This window comes from Anabrus simplex, chromosome 9 (assembly GCF_040414725.1).
Source record: "Anabrus simplex isolate iqAnaSimp1 chromosome 9, ASM4041472v1, whole genome shotgun sequence".
NCBI lineage: Eukaryota > Metazoa > Arthropoda > Insecta > Orthoptera > Tettigoniidae > Anabrus > Anabrus simplex.
In genome coordinates, this window is record NC_090273.1 from 57,152,105 (window position 1) to 57,179,166 (window position 27,062).

The following is a 27,062-nucleotide window of genomic DNA, read 5'->3' on the forward strand; positions in this document are numbered from 1 at the left end:
CGGTGTTTTTTATTTCTTCAGTTTGCTGGTGCTTCCACTGGTACGTCTGGAGAAGATGGAGTACGGCCTCAGGCTCAGGAAAATGGCCAATCAACAGGGAGCAGTGACGTGGATCCATCCAGCAGTGAACAATCAGCTGATACTGTCATCTACGTTGGTCCCTCCGATGACGCTACCGACGGGGAACATCCACCTGTCTACATTCCCAGCCTCAATTCTGGTGACAATCGCTGTGCTATGGGCAAAGCCCTCCGAGGATCTAGTGCTGAAAACAAACCTATTAGTAGTAATACGAGAAAACCGTCTGCTTCTTCCAATAGTAAACAATCGAGTCCTCAAAAGATAGTGAATGGAAATGTTCCTGAAGATAAAGGTAGTCCATCTCATCGAAACAGTTCAAAAACTACCATGCAATCATCTAGTGCTGCAAAAACGAACCCATCTAGCTGTAAATCATCACCGGTTCGAACTCAGAATAAAGTGTCCGGTAACAAAACTTCGTCAAATCCATCAGGTAACGAACCAGCATCACAAAGCAGTAAGGTGCCAGGACAAAACACCGTATCAGCTAGTGATGAACAGTGGATCGACGGACCAAGAATATCAAAGTCCAAAGTAGCTGAGGCGAGAAACTTGCTTAAAGACAATCATAAGAAGAAGGAGACTTGGATTGATGGACCCCTTCAGTCAGTGAAACCGTCTGGTCATCCAGCAGGGAGCTACGGGTTCATGGACAGCCACAAGAAAAGTATGATACGGAAATGGGTTGAGAACCAGACGGTGCAAATTCAGAAAGAAACTCCTGGTAAAAGACCTCCAACAACAGGTGCTGCGCAGCAGCTGCCAGTTCAAAACAACGAAAGTCAGGACGGTGGACGACTCATTGACAAACCGCCAGATGAAGTGGATAGCAGTGTAAAATTAGTGAATGAAACTGGTGCAGTTTCAAGTGTAAATGGTAGGGTGGAAGGAACCAGTGTTGTGGAAAATTATGATGTGATGAGCACGTGTGTTGACAGAACTAGGGAGCAAAAGGATGATACTACATCCCTGGAAGTTATTAAAAGTAGTAGGTTCGTTAGTGACAATGTGTGTGAGCAAGTTTCTAGAGCGGAAGGAAAAAGAAAAGAAGAATGCGACAAAGCAAATGAGAAAAATGAGCGAGAAGGTCTGGACGGCGAAGAAGAAGAGGAAGAGGTGGGTGAGGAGGAAGAGGAGGAGGATGATGATGATAATTTGCCGTCTTTTCTGAAGTTCCTACATTCTCGCAACAAGGAGATAAGTATAGGTAAGTAGTTTATAATTTAAAAATGTCAAAAAATTATGTGTTTTAAATTGTGTGCCTACAACATTAAGCCAAAATGTAAGGTCCTAGGAACACATCGTATACGTAAAATATTTCAGGGAAACGAGATGACAAATTTAACGCGGAATGTGGCTGGGTCTTTAAATTAGATTAGGTAGAGTTAAGTATGAAGTGCAGAAACAGAGCACAAAGATAAAGTTGCAACATGAGCAGGTGAATGTAAAGAAAGTCCAGACTGGTGATGTAAGGGAGTGTGGACGTGGACTTAGCAATCCGGAGTGGGTCAAGTAGAAGTATAACAGCGGTGAAGGAATGTGTCGCGACGGCAAGGATGAATGTGACGAAAGTGCTGAGTGAATAATGGACACGAGAGGTGTATGCTAGAAACTTGAGGCAGTGACGGGGCTTTTTCTTCTCACAATACAGCATAGTAGGAGATGGTAAGGCAATACCCATAAGAGGACGGGGTGGGGACGTAACCCCCCCCCCAATTAAAGAAGGGAGAATTAGACGAGATAAGGATGGAGAGCGGCTCCAGTTGCACGTGGATGGCCGCAAAAAGGAATGGTGAGAGGAAAAAGCATTGTCATCTGGTTGGATTCTTGGAGCCTTCCTTAGGACCTCACGGATAGGGCCGGTCGTGTCATTATCGGGAGGGCGGCCTTCTTCTCACCAGGGGTGATGACACGGCCGGACAGTAGCAGTAGGATATCTTATAACTATATTTTATTTTAATAGCATGTACGGGAGTGGGAATAGAAAAATTTAAGGGTGACGATGGACGTGGCATGAAGGTACTGAGGATGGCTGCCGTGGTGACCCTATCCTTAAGGGTCACGGTTCCGGAGTATCTGACGAGCTTCATGGCATGCCCAAGAAGTACGTTTGGGATTAAAACTAGTATTTTTAGGATATTATTATTTTATTTTATTTTATTTTATTTTATTTTATTTTATTTTAATTTATTTTATTTTATTTTATTTTATTAGTAGTTTGTTTTGTCAATTTATGTGTGTGGAGTTTGGTGGCTTAGGATGAACATTGTTATTTTTCTCATTCAATGGATCAAGGGTATTTGGTTACTGTGAACTGGAGAAAAATAATAAAGAATAATAATAATAATATACGTAAAATATGTTGGTACTGCATATTAAACTACTGCCTGAGTAAGCGCTCGTAAACTGATTACCTTATTTTAGAACTGAATCTCCCACGGTCTGTTCAGTTATTATTACATTTTTCGACCGGATTGGATCGTGTCATTCTCAACTTGAGCTATTTGGGGAGACTGATTATCTGGGATCAAATAGGGATACATCAGTAGTCTTGATAAGAAGATTATGCAATGCATTTGAAATATCGCTATACATTAAGCATTAAGCAGGCGAAGAGTGTAGTAATGGATTACGTATAGTACGCGCACCCTTTAGTGATAGATGGACACCCTAGTGCTGAATCGGTCGACCTCTGTTATCTTCGAGATTCGTATTGGCAACCTTTGGAACACAAACTAAGACTCGCTTATGCATCGCTGTGCGACATCTGGCGTACTCTTTACGTACTCGTACTGTTGTTCCTTACACAGCAAAGCCAAAGTATAGAATTCATGCTAGAAACAAGATTCGCATCGAGAAATGTTTATAATGTGTGTGACACAGTTGTTGGCTTAATATAATAAAGGTTTAGAAAATTCATATCGATCGATCATATTATCGATTCAATTCAGATTTCATTTCCATTCAGTTGGCAGTATTACCGGAACCGGCAGTGCTCCCTCCTTACTCTTCAACTCAGTACAAAAATCTGTCAATAAAAGTGTGCGCATAATAAGTTCTGCAACGCTGAAGTTTAAACATTTGTCAAATATCTGATATTCATTAGTAATAGGACGTCGTAGAGTAGATTTTAAATAATGCTCAGTTCTTCATAGTTTTCCTTATTGCTATTATACACATTGTTATATGATTGCTGTTAGTTTTAGTAGTAAAAATTATGTGGGAACTGGATAAATTAACATCTGAACGTTCGCTGTAATCATGCACAAAAAAGGTGTGGGGAATGATCCTTTTTATAATTTCAGAATAATTGGGATAATATATCCTTCTGTATCAGACACCTATTTAATTTTCTTCCTTAATGGTTGAGCTTGGTCTAAGCTGGGGGGTAGAGTAAATGATTATGAATTAAGAGGTAAAGTCCAGGGGTAAACTTCCAAGACCTCATACATACCGAGGTCATGAAGTGGTTTTCTCTTGTGTTCATGTTAGTTTATAACTCTTCTAAACTTCTTGCAAAAGCTACTTTTCTCTTACGGATCTGAATCTCCAAATAGCTACGTAATTAAAATGTTCAAAGTTACCTGGCTTTAGGTTGATTATTCCGGCATTGATAATCATGTTCGTTGTTTGGGTCGTTAGTCCATAAACTGGTTTGATGCAGCCTCCATCTCACCCTATCCTGTGCTAATATTTTTATCTCTATGTACCTTCTGCATATTATATCCGCTCTAATCTGTTTGTCATCTTCATACCTTGATCTTCCCCTACCGTTCATGCCACCAACAATTCTGTTTTAAGATGTGCCCTATCATTCTCTCTCTTCTTTTGGTCAAATTTCGCCAAATTCTTCTGCTCTCACCCATTCGATTTACTGTCTCTTCATTTGTGATTCGTTCTACCCATCTTATCCTCAGCATTATTCTGTAACACTACATTTCAAAAGCTTTTATTAACTTTCTTTCTGAACCTGTTATCGTGCGTGTTTCACTTCCATACAATGCCAAGCTCCAGATTAAATTCCTCAAATTGTTAATGAATTGGTATCCAATTCAGGTGAAATGTGTATCGCTTAAGCTAATTTAAATTGGTTACCTGCCTTTTTGTCTTAAGGGTTAAGATTTACGAAAAACAACCGGATATAATTCAACATTTCATTTCAAGAATTTGTGAAATCAGGAAATATGATATTATCTACGAAACCACCAGTTTACAAAGGGTTCATGAAATGACCTAAACGTATATTTTACTTTTCTCAGGCGCTCACTGGTTTTAGGGGGGAAACGTACATTACTAGCTTATATGAAGTGCAAGATATTTATCAATATATTTTGTCTACAAAGTGAGATATCATCAGCAATATGACTGTGGAATCGACGTTACTTAGCGAAGTAGAGTAGTATAAAACGACTGGCTGTCACCAACCAGCCCAGAATTATTTTAATTCGAAGTATGATCAAATCAAGATATCTGCCTTTTATGGAATACTTTTCTGAGTATTAGCCGTATCTGATGTGATTTCTGCGTAATATCGAATTTCCATATCATCTCTTACCAGCTCCTTGTTTAGTTTCTAAGAGGCTTGTAGATAACTGATTTCTGGAAATTGACTGGCTAGGTTCGTTGATTATGCCTGAGCATTCAATTATGTCAAACATTCCAAACTCCTACAAATTCTGAACACAATAGGGACGGATAGTAAAGATTTTACATTTGTCAGAAAGCTGTGTGAACAACAAGAAGCTTCCGTAAGAATTGGAAACTTCGAGACTCGCGCTATTAGGATCAAACAGGGAGTACGACAAGTATGTGTATTATCTCCCCTGCTGTTTAATATGTACTCTGAGCATATCTTCCGAGTAAAAGTTAATGGTAGGCTGATCAACAATGTGAGGTACGCAGGGAACACTTGTCATCTCGACTGACAGTACTGAAGGCCTTCAGAATCTGGTAGACAGAATCGTAGCAGACGTGGATAAAATTAACACCAAGAAGACCAATAGGATGGCCATTTTCAGAACATATAACACGGACATTCTTATAACAATTTGTGGTGAACCGGTTGAAGAAGGCCTCAGCTTGGAGACACGTCACAACTTCGTCAAATGCTGTATATATTCATTGCTTCTGTACGGCGCTGAAACATGGTCTCGGATAATAAATGCCTTCGAGATGTGGGTGTTCCTAAGGATGTTGTGGATCGCGTGGACTGGCCACATATCCAGTACTGACGTACTCAAACGCATGTGGAGTGAACGAATGTTGATGTATATATTCAAGTAAAGAAAATCCGCCTACCTTGGCTATTGTGAGGAATAAAAAGTATGACTAACGTAAACTGATCGCACAGGGTAAAATTGATGGACGTAGAAGTCGCAGTCGAAGGAAGCACTCTTAGCTGAGGAACTTAGGGGATTGGACAGGACTAGATTATAGTAGACCGATGAGGACATCCGAACATCGTACAGATTTCGCTGTGGTTGTGGCCAACCTTCAGTAATGGAGAAGGCACTTCAAGTAAAAGAAGAAGAAGGTTAAGAGTTGATCTACATCTAACTCTAATCCTGATTCTCTTTGTCTAAGGATGGGAAAACAGTGACAGTCACTCCCTGTCATATCTGATGTAACCATTTATATACATTCGACCATCTTTATGTTAATTCACTGCTTTGAAATCCACTTTAATACTTGTCCAGATTACAGAGAAGAGGAACTGCCTTAAGATCTCTTCTGACACGTGCTATTTTATGATACCATTGTCTATTTATCGATCTAGAAAACCTTTCGCATTCCTATGATTTACCATTCACTCGTATACTGTTATGCAAAAAACACTTTTGTTTTCAACTGTTTTATAGAATTACCAACTTCGTCGCTCAAGTTGACATCACCTAATTTTCTTGTAGATGTCTCGATGAACAGTTTGGATGTGCGGCTGAGAATCATGCAGGATCAGCGAGAGGAGATCACCGGTCTTGGTGACGAGGAGGAGATAGAAATTGTTGAAGTAGAGGAGTCATATGAACCCGTTCCAATGCAAGATTCCTGTCTGCAGGTAAAGAGAATAATATATTATCTCTGTTACGTAACTTCTGCATTCAGTTCAAATTGCATTTGCTTATGTTAAGAACTGATTGTCGCAAGTCGATTATTTGATGTGTTTAGCTTCATAATACATAATGTCGTTCAGGATCTCTGGGGACGATGTTTGAAGGGTAAGTAGCTTATGAAAAGCCATTTCTCCACCTACGATCATGCTCAGTTGGAAAGGAAGCATTTCTAGCTATAAGCCGACAAAGTAATTTCGATTAAATCATCACTCCCCGTTTGGACGTGCTCAAGTTGATAACAGCGCTACCAGCGGCCTACAAACTCGTCACAAGAGATCCCGAACGACCTTCTGTAGTACGTCATCTCCGTATTGTTTAGAGATAATGTACAGTGAGCGAATAGGGAATGCTCTGTGCAGTTTTTATTACAGTCGTGTACAGTTTTACGAGGAAAAGAAACTGATAGATAAAATCCTCTGTAACTCTGTCCTCCATTGTTAACTTTCTGGAGATTTTTCCAGCATGCATATTTCTTCAATGTTTCTGTTTCAAATAAATTCAATCAAAGAAAGGTACTATATCTTTCAAGCCACGAAGGTCACTAATAAGAAGAACATAGTGATTAATGAATGGTTCTGCAAGTATGCCGTTTCTATGTCAGCATAAAATGTATAACTATTTGGAAGGAAGTTAAATTCGAGCATCTAGGTTAATTTATATCAAAAAATAATTATTGTTATTATTCTGCTATTTGAGGAGCCTGTTGTCCTCTGTTCTGAAAATTTGATGATGATGATGATGATGATGATGATGATGATGATGATGATGATGATGATGATGATGATGATGCTTGTTCTTTAAAGGGACCTAACATCTAAGGTCATCGGTCCATATTCTGAAGATTTAACAATACAACAAGGTAAATCAGTCATAATTTAGGCATTCTAGCATTTTGTTTTTCAGACCCGTATAAAATACACAAAAAGATCTGATGTGGCAACTCGAATCCTTCGTGATAATAGCCCTTAATTCAATGAGTAGACACAAAATACTAGCATTCATACGAAGCAAGTACAATCTTAAGATTTACGCAGTTTGCAAACAGTATTACTATGAACAAAATGAAAATACAAAAAGTGTACGTACATAGGGTCTACAGACATGTCTGGTTACACAAACAATTAGTAATAGAGCATAAAAAACGCTTTGTGAACTACCCATGAAGTATTCGTGTTGGTTGTAAGAGATTTGTGAGAGGGAACATTCCCTCATTCTCATTTCTAATTTGATGAATAATTTCCTGTGTCTATGTACTTTGGGTTTTCAACTAAGCAAAAGTTGACAACATTCTAAGGGTGACAATTTTATATAATTTTTCTCTCCTATCTTCAACTACTGTAATTCTGACGTAGGTCACAGAAGAGGATATTGCCTACTGCATGGGAGAGCTGGAGAATCCTTTGCCGGAGGTCGATCAAGAAAGTGCTGAAGAACATCCATTGAGAATTTTAAGTCAAGAGAACCTCACTGTTGTATCTACGTTCACAGGTAAATATGTATATTTGATTAGAGCCCTGTTTATCCTCAATATTTCTTTATCATCCTTATCGATATGAATGGTGGAACCGATTAAGCGCTTCTCACTTGTGTCTGAGGCTCCGATGTCGGATGGTCAATCGATAATATCGTGCGAATAAATACAAGTCACCCGTGATAGCAGATTTTAAGACACATTAGAGGGAGAAACCTTGAAATTAATACTCCAGCACCCTGTACAGTTGGGACATTTGTCAGTTAATACACTCCATATGATGATGATGATGATGGTTATTATTATTATTATTATTATTATTATTATTATTATTATTATTATTATTATTAGTACCGACCTCGATAGCTGCAGTCGCTTAAGTGCGGCCAGTATCCAGTATTCGGGATATCGTGGGTTCGAACCCCACTGTCGGCAGACCTGAAAATGGTTTTCACCGAGCTCGATAGCTGCAGTCGCTTAAGTGCGGCCAGTATCCAGTATTCGGGAGATAGTAGGTTCTAACCCCACTGTCGGCAGCCCTGAAGATGGTTTTCCGTGGTTTCCTATTTTCACACCAGGCAAATGCTGGGGCTGTACTTTAATTAAGGCCACGGCCGCTTCCTTCCCAGTCCCAGCTCTTTCCTGTCCCATCGTCGCCATAAGACATATCTGTGTCGGTGCGACGTAAAGCCAATAGCAAAAAAATGGTTTTCCGTGGTTTCCCATTTTCACACCAGGTAAATGCTGGGGCTGTACCTTAATTAAGGCCACGGCCGCTTCCTTCCCAGTCCCAGCTCTTTACTGTCCCATCGTCGCCATAAGACCTATCTGTGTCGGTGCGACGTAAAGCCAATAGCAAAAAAATTGTAGTAGTAGTAGTAGTAGTAGTAGTAGTAGTAGTAGTTTATGCGTTAGACTCGAATATTACTGCAATGTGAATACATTTGCTCCCTTATGCTTTCTCTATTATTTTGAAAGCATTTATTTATTTAATTGTTTTGTTCATCTGCTAGGAAGATCTTAGCAACAATTGACACACTTAATACATTAATGTTATTACAAATCAACCGTTTCTATGTTAGCATGCAATATGTAGCTACATGAAATGAAGCTGAATTCGAAGATCTAGGTGAATTTGAAAATAATAATCTGGTTAGTCGACTGCGAGTTCTACCAGACATTAATATCACCGAGCTCGATAGCTGCAGTCGCATAAGTGCGGCCAGTATCCAGTATTCGGGAGATAGTGGGTTCGAACCCCACTGTCGGCAGCCCTGAAGATGGTTTTCTGTGGGTTCCCATTTTCACACCAGGCAAATGCTGGGGCTGTACATTAATTAAATCCACGGCCACTTCCTTCCTAGTCCTAGCCCTTTCCTGTCCCATCGTTGCCATAAGACCTATCTGTATCGATGCGACGTAAAGCCAATAGCAAAAAAAAAGTTATTAATATCGAGTTCTCTAACAAAGATATCTTCTTTAGAGAGGGATATATATATAGATATCAGAAAAATTTTCTTTTTCTTTTTCCTTTATTCCTCTTCTTTTTCATGATGCTTAACGTCGCACCGACACAGATAAGTCTTATAGCGACGATAGGACAGGAAAGGGATAGGAATGGGAAGAAAGCAGCCGTGACAATTTAGGTACAGACCCAGAATTTTCCTGGTGTAAAAATATGAAACCACGGATATTCAGGGCTACCGACAGTGGGGTTCGAACCCACTATCTCCCGAATACTGGATACTGGCCGCGCATAAGCGACTGCAGCTACCAGGATCGGTTTTATTTTTCTATGCTTACGTGTAAAGGAAAATGAACCCTACCGTACCGCACTCTAGGAGTGTACGCTTGCATGACATATTTAAGCACTCCTACAGCAGAATATTTTACAACGCTGATGTGTGATCATTTAGCTAAATTAGATGTTTATTTATTGGAAAATAGCTTTGAACTTGTCCAATTGGAAACTCATGTGTTGGACTTGTCTGGTTTTGAAACAATGCGCCTTCTATATATGTTATTACTCCGTAGAAGTTTCTGAATAGCTTGTATCATTGTTACAGATTCGATGTCGGTGACCACAGATATGGAGAGAACTCTACAGCGACATAGGTTTGACCTCCCACCTCACTCAGACCATCTGTACCACCATAATCGGCCGTACAGCCTCTACGAGCTTCCAGACGAGTATATGGATCGTCAATCTGATCTGGGAATGTACTTGGAAGAGATGAAGAGGAAACGCCATTCTGAGATGGAACATCGGGACGCGTTAGCTTCGCAGGACCGTTTCGATCAGCTTGCAAGACTACACGAGATATATAACAATAAGATGGCGCGTACGAACGTGCAAAAGAGTGTTAACCAACATCAAACACCACAGTGTCGACCATCCTCTCGGTATCAATCCCTATCTTTGTCAGATATGCTTTACAATACCGGTGAAAATAACTCGTCCAGTGCAGGTTTGGGCTATGCTGAGAACGGTAGCATTTACAGTGAACCAGTGTTCAACTCCAGCCATCAGAGACTGGACGAGAGTAAGATATGTGATAACTGTAAAATGAGTTTTAGTCGGACTAACAGCCCTACCATCTTTCGCTCTCCATTTCTTTCCCAGAGTAGGGAACAACTTAATCGACGGAGTGGTTTTGGAAGTGATAGTATTAGTAACCGTGATTCCCTTCGGTATCGTCTTAACATGAGTGCCAGTGGATGTAACATCTCGTCCTTGAGGCATCCTGATGGAGCTTCAAATCCTAACTTGAAGGAAGAAGTGGAGCGCGTTCCCGGTAACGGAGCATCAACGTCGGACCATGAAGAAGAGTCTGAAGGACTGAAGAAGGTTCAACCTAGTGACAGTGTTCGGACAGTGACTGGCAAGGCCAGTGATGAACCTGAGGACGATGATATGCCCCCTGTTCTACCACCTCCTCTACATGCTTCGGCTCCATCACGATTACACCGATGGCTATTTGGGAAATCTTGTGGCAGGTGAGTTCAATCTATGCAATATTTCTTTTGTTTCTTAATTCTTAAGACTAACTCTTGTATGTACTGGATGCTCAACGTTGTAGAATCTAACCATAGCTCGGCCAATTGTCAGTTAAGAGTATTTAAGTAGTTGTTAATAGACACTTCAACAAACCTACTTTTAATGCAATTCTCCAGCAGTTCGAGGTCTCTTGAAATATGCAGTGATTATGATTATTACTTACCGTACCGGCATTGAATTTGGAAAGGGTAGGTCCAGGAATAACCTATTCTTGGATGGAATGTGTGAGATTCAAATATTCTTACCTACTGTTCCGAGTTGCAGTCGATACAAAAAATGACTACGAACATGATAGCCAACGTTCGCTAAGCGGATACGGCACAGAATTAATAATAATAATAGTCCTAATAATAATAGAATCCGTAGAACACTGGTTTTGATCCCGGATTACAAATAAACGCTATGCTGCATATTGCGATTTCAGCACAAACATCAATGTGCACGGATGTTAGCTCGATTAGCTTTAAGAAATCAAGACCATTTTCAGAACACAGCTGACTAATGCTTCAACAATTTGAAAGATCACCGTTTTGAATGTGAAAAGGCAGCAGTAATTAAATGTGGACGGCGCTCAGAGAAGTTATGCTTTAAACATATTTTGACAACTCTCACTACTAAAGAGTCTATGTTCTGATTAATCACAGTTGAATATCTATTATGAGCAAAATGAAACATAATTTCAGGAGTGAACTTCGATTACTTCTCGTTAACGAAGTAGTCTTAAGCTCGTCACCTCGTGAGAATGTTGCTTGTCAGTTTGTTAATATTTGATGGTACTCAAATACGCCACACTCGTATCTGTATACCTTCCGGCACTTTTACAGTGAAAAAATCCAGCACATTTGCGCCTCTGAAATTCATAAAAATGTAGTTAGTGATACGTAATAAAAACACAACTGTCTGAATTCTATTTCTGATTTATACACAGTTAAACGGAAAAGTGGGGGAGAATTCAAATATGGATTCCTCATGCAGTATGTAGTGAAGAAAGAAATGAACCCAACGTGGGGTCCGGAAATACATGATTATTGTTATTATTATTATTATTATTATTATTATTATTATTATTATTATTATTATTATTAATTTTGTTATTATTGTTGCTGTGTTACCCTATTATTTGAAATGTATTCTATCTGTTAAAGAAAAATCTTTCGAACATTCTTACAATTGGTTTCCTTGTTTTAGCCAGATTGAAGCCGTCCCCAGAGTTCACGGCAGAAGGATATGACAGTGGACAAGACTCCGGCAGCCCTCGACCGTCCAAGGTGAGCCCACAGTCTCTTCGACTGAAGCGCAAGTCTCGGCCAGGGTGTGAGAGCTCGGGCTATGACAGTGTTGTTCGCGACAGTGAGAGTTCTAGTTTTGTCTCCAGTCAGGACTCAGATAATGGATCACAGGCTGAGCTGCATGATCCAGGAGGTGTCAATAATGGTAAATAATAAAGGACTGTGAAATATACAGTCATAAATTTTCCATCCCTCCTAGATATTCTTCTCTAAATTCATTTGTACAATTTTTAAAGTAAATTATACATTTTAATCTATCCTTTACCTCAATCAAACAGCAGATGTTATATCGCCGCAGCTTTATTTCGAGCCACAGTAAACGAATCTGAGATGGTAGTGATAAATTGTCTGAAGGAAAAGTTGAACTAGGCGAGTATCCGCTAATTAATTTATAAGTTACGGAATTGAAACATAACATTCGATTAGTTCTGAATCTGAGGTTGCTTAGTTCATGATCTCGATAGTAATAGTCCCGTAGAACTGGAATTCTGTTTACGTGTCACTATATTATGCTACAACTGCCTCAAACTTAACCACTACGCTGCAAGATGCCGGAACAACACCCGTTGTAATAGGTGCGGCGGCCTACACCGTCACACTGAATGCAAGATGTCTCGGTACCAGGAGAGGTGCGCGAACTGCCATGGTAGTCACGTGGCCTCGTTCCCTCGATGCCCATACTTCAAGAAGGCAGTAATAGCAAAGCACAAGGCACAATAGTACCCCCAATCACGCGCAAATCCCAACACTCATTCAGTCACTCCCCCGCTGCTACTCCCCGCCCCCATACCGCCCTCGACCAGCCAAGTAAACAATACCCTACTATTACTACTCCTCAACCTCCTCAAAAACCAATCTATCGCAGTTCAGGGTCACCTCGGTGAATTGAGTAGCTGAGGCCCCTGGAAAAACTCCAACCAAGTATAAATCTCCACTCCGCCCCCCAAGAATAGCCCCCATTCCTCTGTTCAAAAGTTTTCACTTCCTTAAATTGAAAACCACATCCTAAGGACTTATTAGCTCTAAAAGGTTAAGCTCTGGTTCCCGGAGACGAGGCGGTGCACAACACTTAATTGCTGCCCATTAACGATGCTGCTCTTATTCTAAATGAGCATCCCCACACTCACACTAAAGTAAACGCATTAGTCTACTAAAGTGACAGGCACTGCGCACCAACGGTTACAATCCCATTTTCTAATGGTTAAGCAACATTGTGCGTGCTCAGTGCATGGATGGGTGACCACCCAGTACTCCACAGTACCAGCACACAGGTAACTGCTGTGTCAGCCAATCTCGATAGCATTGGTTTCCTGGGCACCTACACACATACAGCACGCAAATTATATCTTGCACACAAACGTTAATTTATACTCAATGGACATTAATTAGGCTATCTTTAATAATTCTAATCAATCATTAAATTAAAATTCTTTACAGACCGACAGAGGAGCGCTAAAAGGCGCACCGGTATCGGTACCTCATAAACAACCTATATCTCCGGAGATAGGTGGAACATACGGATAACCAGAGCGAATTCTGTTTACGTGATTTCTTCCTTATTTTGATGACATAGATCCAGACATTAATGGATTTTATGCAATAATAAATTAAGATACAAATTTATTTGACAAATGACACCTGTCGTCTAGAGTGCTTTGTGGTTATGTTGGGAGAAATGCATATATTTTTATAGTCCTAATTTTCTATTCCCCTAACGTTTATGCAAATTGCGTAACTGAACCATTGTGCGTGCTAGAATTAACTTGTTACGAAATTAAACATATTACTGCATAACAATCTAAGAAAGTGCCATTTCTCATACAGTAATCTCCATTTTCAAACATAAATTTCAGTGTACAAGAAGAATGAAAGGCAGAGAAGAATGGATACTGTCTTACTTACTTTAATTGTTGTACAGTATTTACAGTATTTTATACCATAAGCTATCTAAACACCTGAAATTACAAACTAGGCTATCTTGTATCTGGACGACTTCGTTACATATTTTCTGCACGTCTCCGTGTCTCCTCCTGGTGTTTTTAGCGCCTAACATAATATGATCCTATAATTGCAGCTATTATGGATGAGCTCATATTGTTTCTTATCAGTAGCTAAACAGTCGATCATGTGATGAAAATAGACGGAGTGTGGTGAGAAGGGTGTAACAATAAGTTACAGCCAAACATCAGGACACATTCCTCAAAGTTAGAAGAATATAATAATTTTTATTCAAATAAAGGTCCGCAACCGTTTCCCTGGCCTCCACATTCACCTCACCTCTATCCGTTAAAATTTTACTTGTAGGGGCATTTGAAAACTCTTGTGTATCAAATCCCGGTACTCGATGCAGAGTGTCCTCGTGCCTGCATTTTGGAAGGCTGAGAAACCATATTACACGGTACTCCAGGGATTTATCAGTGCATCCCGCATTCGAAACGACGGTTGGTTAATGCATGTATCAATGCTAACGGAAGGCATTACAAACACCTCATTTAAGAAAGCGTTTCATGTGCTATGCTGATATGCTGTGTTTCTGTGTGTTTCCCGCGATTAATGTAGAGTTGTAGAAACTGTGTTCTAACATGGAAATGAAACGTTTCCAGACCCATGTCCATATAATATATTTTCTTGTTCTTCATCTGAGGAATGTGTCCTCAAAGTTTGGCCTACTTTATTGTTGCACCCTGCATTTCTTATCAAATAAAGCCCATGTGAACCTTCATTAATGTGTAGTTATTACTCTTGCACTTACGAAAAATATGAAGACATCTGCAGAGAAGTCGCATTTATGACTGCCGGCCTGATCGGCTCAGACTGTTAAAGCGCTGGCCTTCTGACGTGGGAGGTGGTATTTGAAGGTGATCAGATACGTCAGCCTCGTCTAGGTAGATTTACTGGCACGTTAAAGAACTCCTGCGGAATTACATTCCGGAACCTCGGCGTCTCCAAAATCCTCAAATGTAGTTAGTGGGACGTAAAGCCAATAACATTATTATTATTATTATGATTATTATTTATTATTATTATTATTACTTATTATTATTATTATTATTATTATTATTATTATTATTATCATTTATGACTGTCATGCAATAAACAGATAATTTCCCTAGATTTAACTGGTTCATATTGTACCTGTATGAAGTTAGTTTTATATTCTACATTGTGCTCGACTCTTCCATTTTGTGTTAATACAATAATAGTAATAATAAGGAGAAGAAGAATAAAAGGGGATTGCAATTTTTGGACATATTTACAGAATAGATGACTCCAGATTAACAAAAAGTATTTTCAAGTACCTTTGGGACAAAAGGGCTGGATTCAAAAAGTAAGAAAATGTATAGAAAGAAATAATATAAGAGAAGAATAAACTATGGACAAAGATATTTTTAGAAAGAGGCTAGTAAGTGTGGAAGAATTCCAAGGAAGATTGAACAAGAAACCTGGTGCAAAGTGGTCCGAGGACAAAAAACAGCATAGTGAAAGGATGAAAGAATAGTGGAAGGAACATAAGAGAAAACAACGAAGTATTAAGGATTGAATTGAAATTGGCACCTAGGCCTCATCGGAAAGAAGAAGAATATTATTAATAACAATAATAGTCATGAATTAACGACGGGTCTATTGATGATCATATTCATGTCATCTTTGAGCACCTTGTTGAAGTGTTTTTCTAATATTTTTGGATTCAGTTAAGATTCTACCAAGGGCTTTAATATATTGGCATAAAATAGAATAATGTTACCCAAACTTTTGAGGACAGTTAAGTAAGTATATTCCTGTTTCTGAAGCATAGAGAAGGAAGGACGGAATTACCCTGAGCTACTGAAAGTAATTTCTGACTCAGGGTGTCTGTTCAATGATACTCAGTCGTCCTAGTCAGGTCCCGAACGCTTAGCCAAAAATACGGAAGTGATTTTGACCCATTATATTTTACAACAGTAACTTCAAATCAGACTGACTATGGAACAGCACTGTCTCTCTTATCATTCCCTGTATAATTTTTATTTTCTTAATCCTCTACCTTTGTTCTACGAATGTTAATCGGAAGTGATCCTTGCTGAACATGGATGTTTCTTGTATGTCCGCAGTGCCCGTTTTACAGTATTGCCGAGAAGATGTGGAAAGGTTGGAAAGGAGGTGGACTGAAGTGCGAGGAAGTAAAATCAGAGAACTACGCCAGGAGCAGAAAGAGCTAAAGGAGGAGCTGGCAGCAGCCAAACAACGTTTGCTCATCCCTTCCGGCAGATGGAGCTACGAACGTAAGTGAGTTTCTTTTCCCTATTTCCTCCTGTAGAGTGTGAAGGATTGATGCAAGTATAATTTTGTAGTAATTAAGATACATTTTACTATCTGAGAATCTTATTTTATGTATCGATAATAAGGTCAACCTGAAATATCTCCAAATCCGTGAAAGACATCCATATTCTGTATTCGTAATCATAAATAATGCATTAACGAGCTCGTGACGAGGCCTGCCGTCGGCGGATGCAGAGCGAGTATCGGCCCAGAAGTGGCCACGGCTGGTCCATGTTCCGACAGGGCGAGACCGCTGCACTCCGACCGGCCAACCGAGCAGAGGACAGGTGGCCACGGCTCTACCGTGGCTCTACGCCCCTGTATTCGTGAGACAGAGAGGGGCTAGTCCCCATCATCGTCTGTCCTAAGAATGATATTCCGTGGTTTCCCATTCTCCTGCACTAAGGCGAATGCCGGGGTAGTTCCTAATATAGGCCACAGCCACCAACCTTCCCCGAACATCTCTTTCACTGTATTAATTATCCTTGGTCCGAGAGACGGCGTAACCGTAGTAGTAGTAGGTAGTAGTAGTAGTAGTAGTAGTAGTAGTAGTAGTAGAGGCCCGTCGATCGGCAGATATAGAAAAGGTTCCGACTTACAAGTGGCCATGGCTGGTCAGTGGTCCGACAGTTCTGCATTCCGTCCAAGCAACCGAGAAGAGGAGTGGTGGCCACGGTTCTACCGTGGCTCTACAGCTCTACATTACGACCGACCAACCGAGAAGAGTGAACTTCTTCTTACCGGAGGCCACGGCTCTACCGTGGCTCTACAACAGCTGTACATTACGACCGAGCAACCGAGCAGACAGAGATTTCTTTTTACCGGCGGCCACGGATCTACCGTGGCTCTAAAGCTCTACATTACGACTGACCAACCATGCAGAGTGAGCTTCATCTTATCGGTGCTCACGGCTCTACCGTGGCACTACAACTCTACATTACGTCCGACCAACCGAGCAGAGTGAGCTTCATCTTATCGGTGCTCTCGGCTCTACAGCTCTATGTTACGACCAACCAACCGAGCAGAGTGAGCTTCATATTACCGGTGGTCACGGCTCTACCGTGGCTCTACAGCTCTATGTTACAACCTGCCAACCGAGCAGAGTGAGCTTCATATTACCGGTGCTCACGGCTCTACCGTGGCTCTACAGTTCTATGTTACAACCTGCCAACCGAGTAGAGTGAGCTTCATATTACCGGTGCTCACGGCTCTACCGTGGCTCTACAGCTCTATGTTACAACCTGCCAACCGAGCAGAGTGAGCTTCATATTACCGGTGCTCACGGCTCTACCGTGGCTCTACAGTTCTATGTTACAACCTGCCAACCGAGTAGAGTGAGCTTCATATTACCGGTGCTCACGGCTCTACCGTGACTCTACAGCTCTAAATTTCGACCGACCAACAGAGCAGGGTGACCTTCCTCTTATCAGTGCACATGGCTCTACTGTGGCTCAACAGCTCTGCATACGAGAGACGGAGAGGGGCTGGTCCACACCGTCGGCTGTCCTGAGAATGCTTTTTTTGTGGTTTTCCATTCTCCTACACTAATGCGAGTGCCGGGACAGTTTCTATTATAGTCCACGGCTACCAACCGCCTCACCTTCAACGAACATATTCTTGGCCGTATCAAATTCTCTGTCCTGAGGGACGGCGTTACCGTGTAGATGGCTCGCCTCTTCTGGGTGGGAATGAAAACATGCATTATAGTACACGATGCAGCAACTTTCCGCGTGAGTATTAGTAATGGAGAAACTGACACATTCTTCACATTATTTCAAATATAACTTTAGGTTGTGTCCACCAGCACACCACTGTTATATAAGAGGCGATCAAAAGTTTCCGTTCGACGGCCGTACAGTCCTGAATTGGGATACGAATGAGGCATAATCACCGTGAGCATTGAAGCACTCATCCCACCGATGCACCAAGTTAAAAATCCCCGTTTGGTAAAATACCGTGTCCTGCTGCGTGAAGAAGTCCGTAACCGCCTGCTGCACATCTTCGTCTGACAGGTGGCGTCGTCCCTTCAAGGCCCTTTTCAGCGGACCAAAGGAGTGATAATCGCATGAAGAGAGATCAGGACTATAGGCCTCATCCACCGCCTGATGGTTGTTTTCCGTAATGGATTAGGCTGGCCTCCCAGAACGACCCGCGTCTTGTGGCAAAACGCGACCCGCACGGAACTTGGTGCACCATTCCACAACAGACATGCTGCCCGATACACAGTCTTCATTCTTCGATGGATGTACACCGGTGTTTGTGCTTCGGCAGCCAAGAACAGAATAAAAGCACGTTGGTCCTGTTTGGACGCATTTGGTAATAATGTCGCCACAGTTCACTTGGCCGCATTTAACGTACGCACACCACTGTCACTCTCAAGCTTTTGCCTACGTGTCTGTGTTTATATATCCGCCGCAGCAACGCCCTCAAACGGAAACTTTTCGGTCACGCCTTATATATTAGGTGAATTCAGGGGTGGATTTTATTCTAATGTACAGTCATTCCCCAAGGAAAAAAACTAATATTCAAAACTATATTATTTCAAACGTGACCCGGATGTTGCATCCAAATTTACAGGGTTCTTTTAACACCGAGGTCTGGGAGTCCAATGGCTATATTTCTGCCTTCAACATGAACGTCAAATGCAATAAAATAAAATTCCTATTTCTGGCTCTGTTTTAGATTCTCCAGCATAAATTTGCTTTTGTGTTAAAATGTCGCCAGCCCCACGGTTCAGGGGTGGCGTGCCTGCCTCACACCCGGAGGCCCAGGGTTCGATTCCCGGCCAGATCAGGGAAATTTTACCTGGATTGAGGGGTGGCTCAAGGTTCACTCAGGCTACGTGAAAACCATAGAAAACCAAGCATAACGATCGAAAGGATTTGTCGCATTGACTATGCGACACCTCATAATCTGCAGGGCTTCGGATTGAGCAGCGGTCGCTTGGTAGGCCAAAGCTCGTTAGGGCTGTAGAACCATGGGGCTTGGTTTTAAGATACGGTTCTTTTCTTAGTCCAAGTCTTCCTGACACTTACTACTACAGAACATTAAACCATTCATTCTAAATGCAAGAGTTGTTTTCCACTCTTCAAAATCTAAGATTATTCCTTTTCTAATGTTTCAGTGCATGTGGAGGCGAGTATGGATCATCGAAACCCTAGTTTCATCGAGGCTCTTCAGAGAGAAACAGATATCCTCAGGAAAAGAGTGGTGGCTTGCAAATCTCACATCCTCATGGTCACCTGCTTCGATGCTCTTCCACGACTTGAAGACTGAAATCATTCTTAAGATAGAAGTTATCAGCGTTTCCACATCTGAAGGAATTATGGAATATCTGCTTCATATGATATGCTTATAAAGAATTTTCTCTACAAATCAGGCTAGTGGTATCAGTAATTTGTTCCTTGCAGACAGACTTCCAGAGAAATAAATTTGAATGAATACCAGGATGTAGCAGTTAATAACAATGGTGGTATTAATTTCTGTTTTGAGGATCGTAATTTATAAGTTAAAAGCTTAAGTTAGTAATGAATAGCTTGAGGCAGAAATTTTTAGTGGTTGTTTCCCTCTTGTTATTGATGTGCGCCAAAAATGTGTTCTGTATTGCCATTCTTCGTCTGATGTGCTGTAGATCATGTGTATTGTTTGACCATTATTGTCATAATTAATTCAGAGAAAATAAACACTTTCCCCATAAGGAGGTTACCATTGAGGACAAAGTATACTATATAAATGATTTCTCAGTATGGAAAAATGAACCTTTCAAGGCTTTAAGGACTACATTTTTCGTTAACGACTCTGATAGATTGAATCTTGAGCGGAATTCTTCGAAGAAGTTAGGAATTGTTCCTCTTGCACCGATCATGAGGCCTATAACCTCGATGTTATCCAGTCCGTATTCACGTCGGTAGAAGTAGATAGTTGGTTCGTAGATGCTTTTACTTTCCTCGTGTATTTCACTGGGATGATTAGCGTGCGATTCAAACCGAACCGTAGGATCAGTAATATATCCATTGTTGTTATTTTTGAAGGCTATCATATCGAACCTACGGGTGATGTGGTTCTCTGACTGTCCATAGATCTCTCCGTGCACTGCGTAACCAGTGTCTCGCAATGACTGAGCGATTAGCTTCGCAGGGCATGGTGTCTAGTACGTCGCAGGGTTTCGCCGTAGGGACAGTATCCCAGGATATGAGAAAGGGTTTCTATATCGTTGTGGCAATGACGACAACGGTTGTTGTCCTGGCACCTGCCTGGAACGGTTTGAACGGCTGGAACGTTAGCGGTCATCTTTATAGCATCACTGCAAGACAGGCCATCATGGTGTATTACACAACTGTTCGCTGAAAGGTTTTCTTTAAATAAAATAACATCTTTTCCCTTTTGAGGAAGCTGACACAATTTCTTGGAATTCCTTATCTCTCAGTAATGGACTTATTTTCTTGGAATCCAAAAGACCACTTTTGTAATTTAATAAGCTGCCGCAAGGTGAACTGTGCAGGTTTTGTGGGCATTTGTTACTCTCTTCAGAGAGATGATTATTTCCAAAACGTAAGTGTTTACATTTATTTGTACTTTTCTTATGTTCAAAGTAAAGAAAAAATCTATTTCCTGCAGATATGAGGAACATAGACTATTGAATAGAAAATAATGATTCATTCATATGAAAGTCTGATATTGTGAAGAAGAGTTCAAAATTCCATTTGCACTATAATGCTCATATTTGGTAGGCCTACGTATTGATATAAGAACTATGGAGTCGTGAAAATTCACAGCAAGCATGTCAAATGATGCAGTTTTCCTTCATATAAATCAGTGTGTATCAATAAACATCTTCACATTTTGAGGTTAGGTAGACGATTGTCCCATGTTTCGTTTAAAACTGATCTTTTTAAAATGTCTTTACCATACACGCTCATCGTGTTTGGCTTTTAAGAATATACAATTCCGTTATGGCTACCTTATAAGCTGTGATGGATGGAGGGTAATAGTAAACACATACTTAATGATTACAACTTTTTGACATGAGATTTACCGAGCTGGATAGCTGCAGTCGCTTAAGTGCGGCCAGTATCCAGTATTCGGGATATAGTGGGTTCGAACCCCACTGTCGGAAGCCCTGAAGATGATTTTCCGTGGTTTCCCATTTTCACACCAGGAAAATGCTGGGGCTGTACCTTAACTAAGCCCACGGACGCTTCCTTCCCTTTTCCAGGCCTTTCCTGTCCCATTGTCGCCATAAGACATATCTGTGTCGGTGCGACGTAAAACAAATAACAAAAAAAGAAAAGACATGAGATTTTGTTTGAAAAATAATGTTGCCCACCTGTCTGTTCCCTACCGTGCCTCACAGTTTGTTGAAATGTCTATGATACACTGTACGAAAACATTATTTATAAAATATTACATCTGCCATATGGTGGAACAAAACTGGGATCAAGGTAATTACTCATCTGTAATAAATAAATAAATAAATAAATAAATAAATAAATAAATAAATAAATAAATAAATAAATAAATAAATAAATAAATAAATAAATAAATAAATAAACAACGCAACGAATTCTCTAATTGTACACACATTTTATGTATAGATCTATTGTAATATATTTTATATGTACAGAAATATATTGTAATAAAATTATAAGAATCGATTGTACCGAGGATGTTCTTAATTCTGACCTAAAGACCCTACTCCCGTTTGTCATAAAATCGTGCAAATGTTCACATTACCATCACTTTTCCAGAAGATGTAATTTCTCAAGCTTTCTACTGGGGGACTGGGAGAGGTAATCCAAATAAACCAGATGCCGGTCCCAAGCCTGGATAAATGAGGAGGGTGAATAGCTTTTAATTTGAGTTTGAGGAATTGACAGATACTCTGGCCGCTGCTGGTGCATCTACAAGATCGTATCCATGAATGGGAAAGAACAAAGGCCAGTTACAGCTGCCCCTCATATAAGGACGTCTTGGTTAAGGTGCGGTAGTCCTAACAAAAGAGTCCATCGTCCTCATGGCTGGGGATTGGGTGTATCATCATGAAAGAAAATACCGTTGAGAAGTCAACAGATAAGAACCGGGCAGACCTAAAGGTTAAACTACCTGGTTAGTAGAAGGCATATGATTTGGTTAGGGCCATGTGGAAGATGCAATGTATGTAGAAAGGCTAAGACAGAAAAGCATGGAGGATGAGGATCCAGACCTGAGTGTGCTGAAAGTGTGCGACTGGAGAAGGAGAGAGGCGATGAAGAAGGATGGGCAATTATCTTAAATGAGGTCAAGACTCTCAAACGGCCGTAGAGTCAAGGAGGTGGTGATGGTGGTGATTATAGTTCTAAGAGGATGTACAATTAGGAAACCATCCTCTATATAACATTATTCAGAGAGAACAAATGGAAGCGATCCAACACTTTAAAAAATGAAGATATAAACCAAAGAAAGACAAGGGTCAGGAGGAGTGTGAAAGTGAAAGACTTCCTAGAACTCAACCTAATAGCATCGATCTCGGAAAAAAAACAAATGTTGACGACGCCGATCCGAGGAGATTGGCTCAAGGAAGTGCGAGCAATGCCGGAATTCAGCTAAGGGCCCAGTGGTCGCCAACCCACGTTCACAAGATACGAACCCCTGGAGCCCATTTTTATCACTTCTTACGACAGGCGGAGGATACCGTGGGTATTATTATCCTACCACCCTCACCCGGGGGGACAGAATCAAGGAGTAAGTAAGATGTAATTTCTGTTTGATTCATCTTATTGTAAGTAGATTGAGGAAATGTGTGGTGAACGGCAACAGTGCTTGTCAAATTTCAAAGACAGCAGTTAAAGGTAATAATAATTACGAGCTTCTGAAGCTAAACGTTCAGTTCAGAACAGTTTTATTATAGTTTGAGATAATTTATTATAACCACTGAATGACAGTCATGCCGGCAATCAATAATTATGTCTAACAATTAAAATAAACAATCAATGACAATGAAAATACCAAGCAAGTGGCCGCGCAGTTTGGGTCACGTAGCTATCAGCTTGCATTCGGGAGATAGTGGGTTCAAACCCCGCTGTCGGCAGCCCTGAATCACAGCAGGCAAATGCTGGGGCTGTACAATAATTAAGTCTAAGGCCACGGTCGCTTCCTTTCCACTCCTAGGCTTTCCTATTCCATCGTCGCAATAAGGCGTATCTGTGTCGGTGCCACGCAAAGGAAATTGTTGTGTCTCCTTTACTGGCGTTCGTGAGCATCCAGATCCCACTTTTTCTGTCATAGGACCTTTTATTCATATACAGCTATCCGATTCCAACATTCTTGCTTCCGTAATATCACTGGAACAATAGATTTTGGTGTCAGTTCTCCTTGCTCAACTTCTAAACACCTTATTTTTGCAGACCAGTGCTCACATACAAAAAAGGCGTGAAGTATATCGTCAGCATCACTGCAATAAATGCGCACTGGGTCACTGGATCTGCCTATTCTATGCAGACATTTTCAAAAATATCCGGGACCTGTCAGGAGCTGCGTAAGGTAATAGTTTACTTCACCATGTGCCAGTGCTACCCATTTTGCCACTCGCTTAGTCCATTTCCCTCGCAGAACTGCATCCCTTCTTTGCTGCCATCGTTTCATTCGTTGGCCGTAATTCAACTTCTTGGCAGATTTCTTTCGTAACTCTGTTTGAGTACGCCAGGCTTCCTGTCTTCCTAAGGCAAGTAAGTCATTCGGCGGGACTACTGCTACCGCAAGAATCGCAGGTTCGGATACCGTACGATATGCGCTTGTAATTCGCAAAGCTGATCTCCGCTGTACTGTGTCTATACTTCGCCGGTATTGTTCAGACTTAGAAGACTCAGCCCAAATTTCTGAACCATATAGAATTATTGACTGAACTATTAATAAGAATAATAAGAATAAGAATTTAATAATGTCGCTAACGGGCATCAATCGATCACCACTGATTTGCATTCAGAGCTCTCTCCCACGCTGCAGATTCGTTTACCTAGTGAATTCTTAAATGATTTCAAAGAAGTTGGATATTTATCAAACATTTCTGTGGGTAAATTACTCTAATTCCTAATTTCCCTTCCTTTAAACGATTATTTTGCTCAATGTATTCACTTCAATTCCAAATTATAGTCTTGCTATGATCCCTCAAACTTTCAAAAACTCCACTCAAGCTTTTTCTTCTACTAATATAATTTCAAACCATCTCTCCACTGACAGCTGGAAACATACCACTTAGTCGAGCAGCCCGTCTCCTTACTCCCAAATATTCCCAGTCCAAAGGTTTGGAAAACTTTCTTAACACTACTCTTTTGTCGGAAATGATTCAGATATTTTACAGTTTTCGAATAAAGTAATCTTGATGAGAAGCCCATACATCAGAACCATACTCCAATTGGGTTCTTACCAATGATAACCCCCTCAATTTTACTTTCTGTGTTCAATCCTAAATACCATCATAACCGTATGAAATCTGTCATCTTTATTTAAAGTCCCGTTTATGAGAGTACACCAATTTCCCAATTATAACACGTAGGTACTTACAGTGATCCACATGAGTTACTGTCACTCCATAAGCACAGTAATTAGAACTGAAAGGACCTTTCCTCCTGACGTTTCACCCCGTTTATCATCATACCATTGCCTACTGTCCATCTTACGAATTTCTCAGTCATAATCCTAAAATTAGTGGATACAATTAATTAAAAATATACTGAAGTATAATATATCCTGCGGCAACTTCATGTTACAATTAAATGGGATTGAATTAAACCGTGCAAATGGCTGTGCGGTTTGAGTCACGTAGCTGTCAGCTTGAACTCGGGAGATAGTGTGTTCGAGCTCCACAGTCAGCAGCCCTGAAGATGTTTTTCAGTGGTTTCCCATTTTCATACCAGACAAATGCTGGAGTCGTACCTTAATTAACGCCACGGTCACTTTTTTTTTCACTTCCAGCTCTCTCCTCTCCCATCGTCGGTATAAGACCTTACTATGCCAGTGCGACGTAAAGCAAATTATAAAATAAGAAATGATTGAATTAATGTATTATATTGTAACAAAAAACATTAACAAATAACATTACTAATCTCTAATTTCATACTTTCAGTTATGCTAAAGAATATAAGGAGCTCCATTTTCCATTCAAAAATATGTAAATCTGTTTTGAAAAATATATTTCCTCGGTTATTTAAATACTTTTATCCAATAATTGCATGTATCCCTCTCGTAATGTTCTCTCTGCGATTTTTTTTAAAAATTCCTTGTTGCTTAAGAAATATGACTTTCTTTCTTAGTCCCTTAGCCGTCCAGTGTTGGTTCCCTCTCGAACTCAGCGAGAGAGGGGAGGAGGACTAGTAGCTACCTTGCCCAGGTGGCCTCACCTGCAATGCTGAACAGGGGCCTTGTAGTAGGATGGGTAGATTGGATGGGATAGACAAGGAGGAGAGAAGTAAACGTGGCCTTATGTTAGGTACATCCAGGCATTTTCCTGGAGGAGAAGTAGAAAGCCACGGAAAACAACTTCGAGGACGGCTGAGGGCGGAATCGAACCACCCTCCACTCCACTGGACCCCGTTCCAGTCCTCGTACCATTTTTTCCAATTTTGCGGCAGACCCAGAAAATGAAACCGTGTCTCTGGTGGTTAGTAGCTAATCACACTAACCATTACACCACAGAGGTGACTTAAGAAATATTGCCAGTGGTAATATTAAATCCCGGCCCCGCGGTGTAGGGCTAACGTGCCTGCCTCTTACCCAGAGACCCCTGGTTCGGTTCGTGACCAGGTCGGAGAGTTTTACCTAGATCAGACAGTGAGATGGCGGCCCGGATCTAGAAAGCCAAGAATAACGGCCGAGATGATTCGTCGTGCTGACCATACGACACCTCATAATCTGCAGGCATTCGGGCTGAGCAGCGGTCGCTTGGTAGGCTATGGCCCTTCGGGGAAGTTACATCCCGAGGTTTGGTTTTGTTTGATATGGTTTGCTAATGTTAGATGACACATGCTTTGTATATGGAAAAAAGTTGGTTTGTAAATAGCCAATATAGACAAGAAACAAACCCTTAAACAAGAGATCATTCTCTACCAGTACCTACCCACGATTATTTCTGTAACTATTTCCTCCTGATATTAGATCTCAAAACCCACCTCGTTCTCACCAGGGAGTAGGCATTACCAATAATCTGGTAAACGAAATCTTGTAGATAGTGATACGATTAGCGATTCACGGTCTGTCTACGGGAGGTAAACAGTAACTAGGCCTAATGAAAATAATAAAAATAATCAAAATTGTCGTTTGTTTAATGATTTTAAGACCGCCACAGTGTCACGGGGGGGGGGGGAGACATTTTCTTCCCCGCAAAAATTATCTTAGAGGGGCAGAGTGCCAATTTGTCCCCCCCCCCTCTCCCCAAGTATTCTCTGCTCTTAGATGCTAAGTCCTCTTAAAGCGCGGAGTTTGGTAGTCTTCGGAGGTTACTGGGGCGTTAAATCTCTAGGAGGTGGTATATGGTTTTATATCAAGAAATGAGATTAGAAAGCTGGTATTCCTTCAGAGAACTACCGTACATTTCCCAATGGAGACTGTTCAGGCTGTACATCTGGTGGTAGAGCTTTTCACATCCCATATCATGAATTGCATATTATACAATAATAGGACATTTATGAAGAAAATGTAATTATGAAACGAGTTTTATTATTTTACTTGCGATTATTTTTGATACCTGCGTACATTAAACATCCCTTCAATATATTTATTTA

General features: G+C 40.8%; 1 protein-coding gene across 1 annotated transcript in view; it reads left to right on the forward strand.

Annotated features, from left to right (window-relative positions):
- Positions 1-21,840, forward strand: part of LOC136881325 (kinesin-like protein CG14535) — a 295,387-nt gene extending 273,547 nt beyond the window's left edge. Inside the window, exons 9-15 of the mRNA XM_067154138.2 lie at positions 22-1,288; positions 5,988-6,136; positions 7,544-7,679; positions 9,729-10,659; positions 11,913-12,154; positions 16,101-16,271; positions 19,433-21,840. Of these exons, the coding sequence (XP_067010239.2) occupies positions 22-1,288; positions 5,988-6,136; positions 7,544-7,679; positions 9,729-10,659; positions 11,913-12,154; positions 16,101-16,271; positions 19,433-19,584 (3,048 nt within the window). The 3' untranslated portion in view covers positions 19,585-21,840. The remainder of the gene's footprint in view (positions 1-21; positions 1,289-5,987; positions 6,137-7,543; positions 7,680-9,728; positions 10,660-11,912; positions 12,155-16,100; positions 16,272-19,432) is intronic.
- The last annotated feature ends 5,222 nt before the right edge of the window (positions 21,841-27,062 follow it).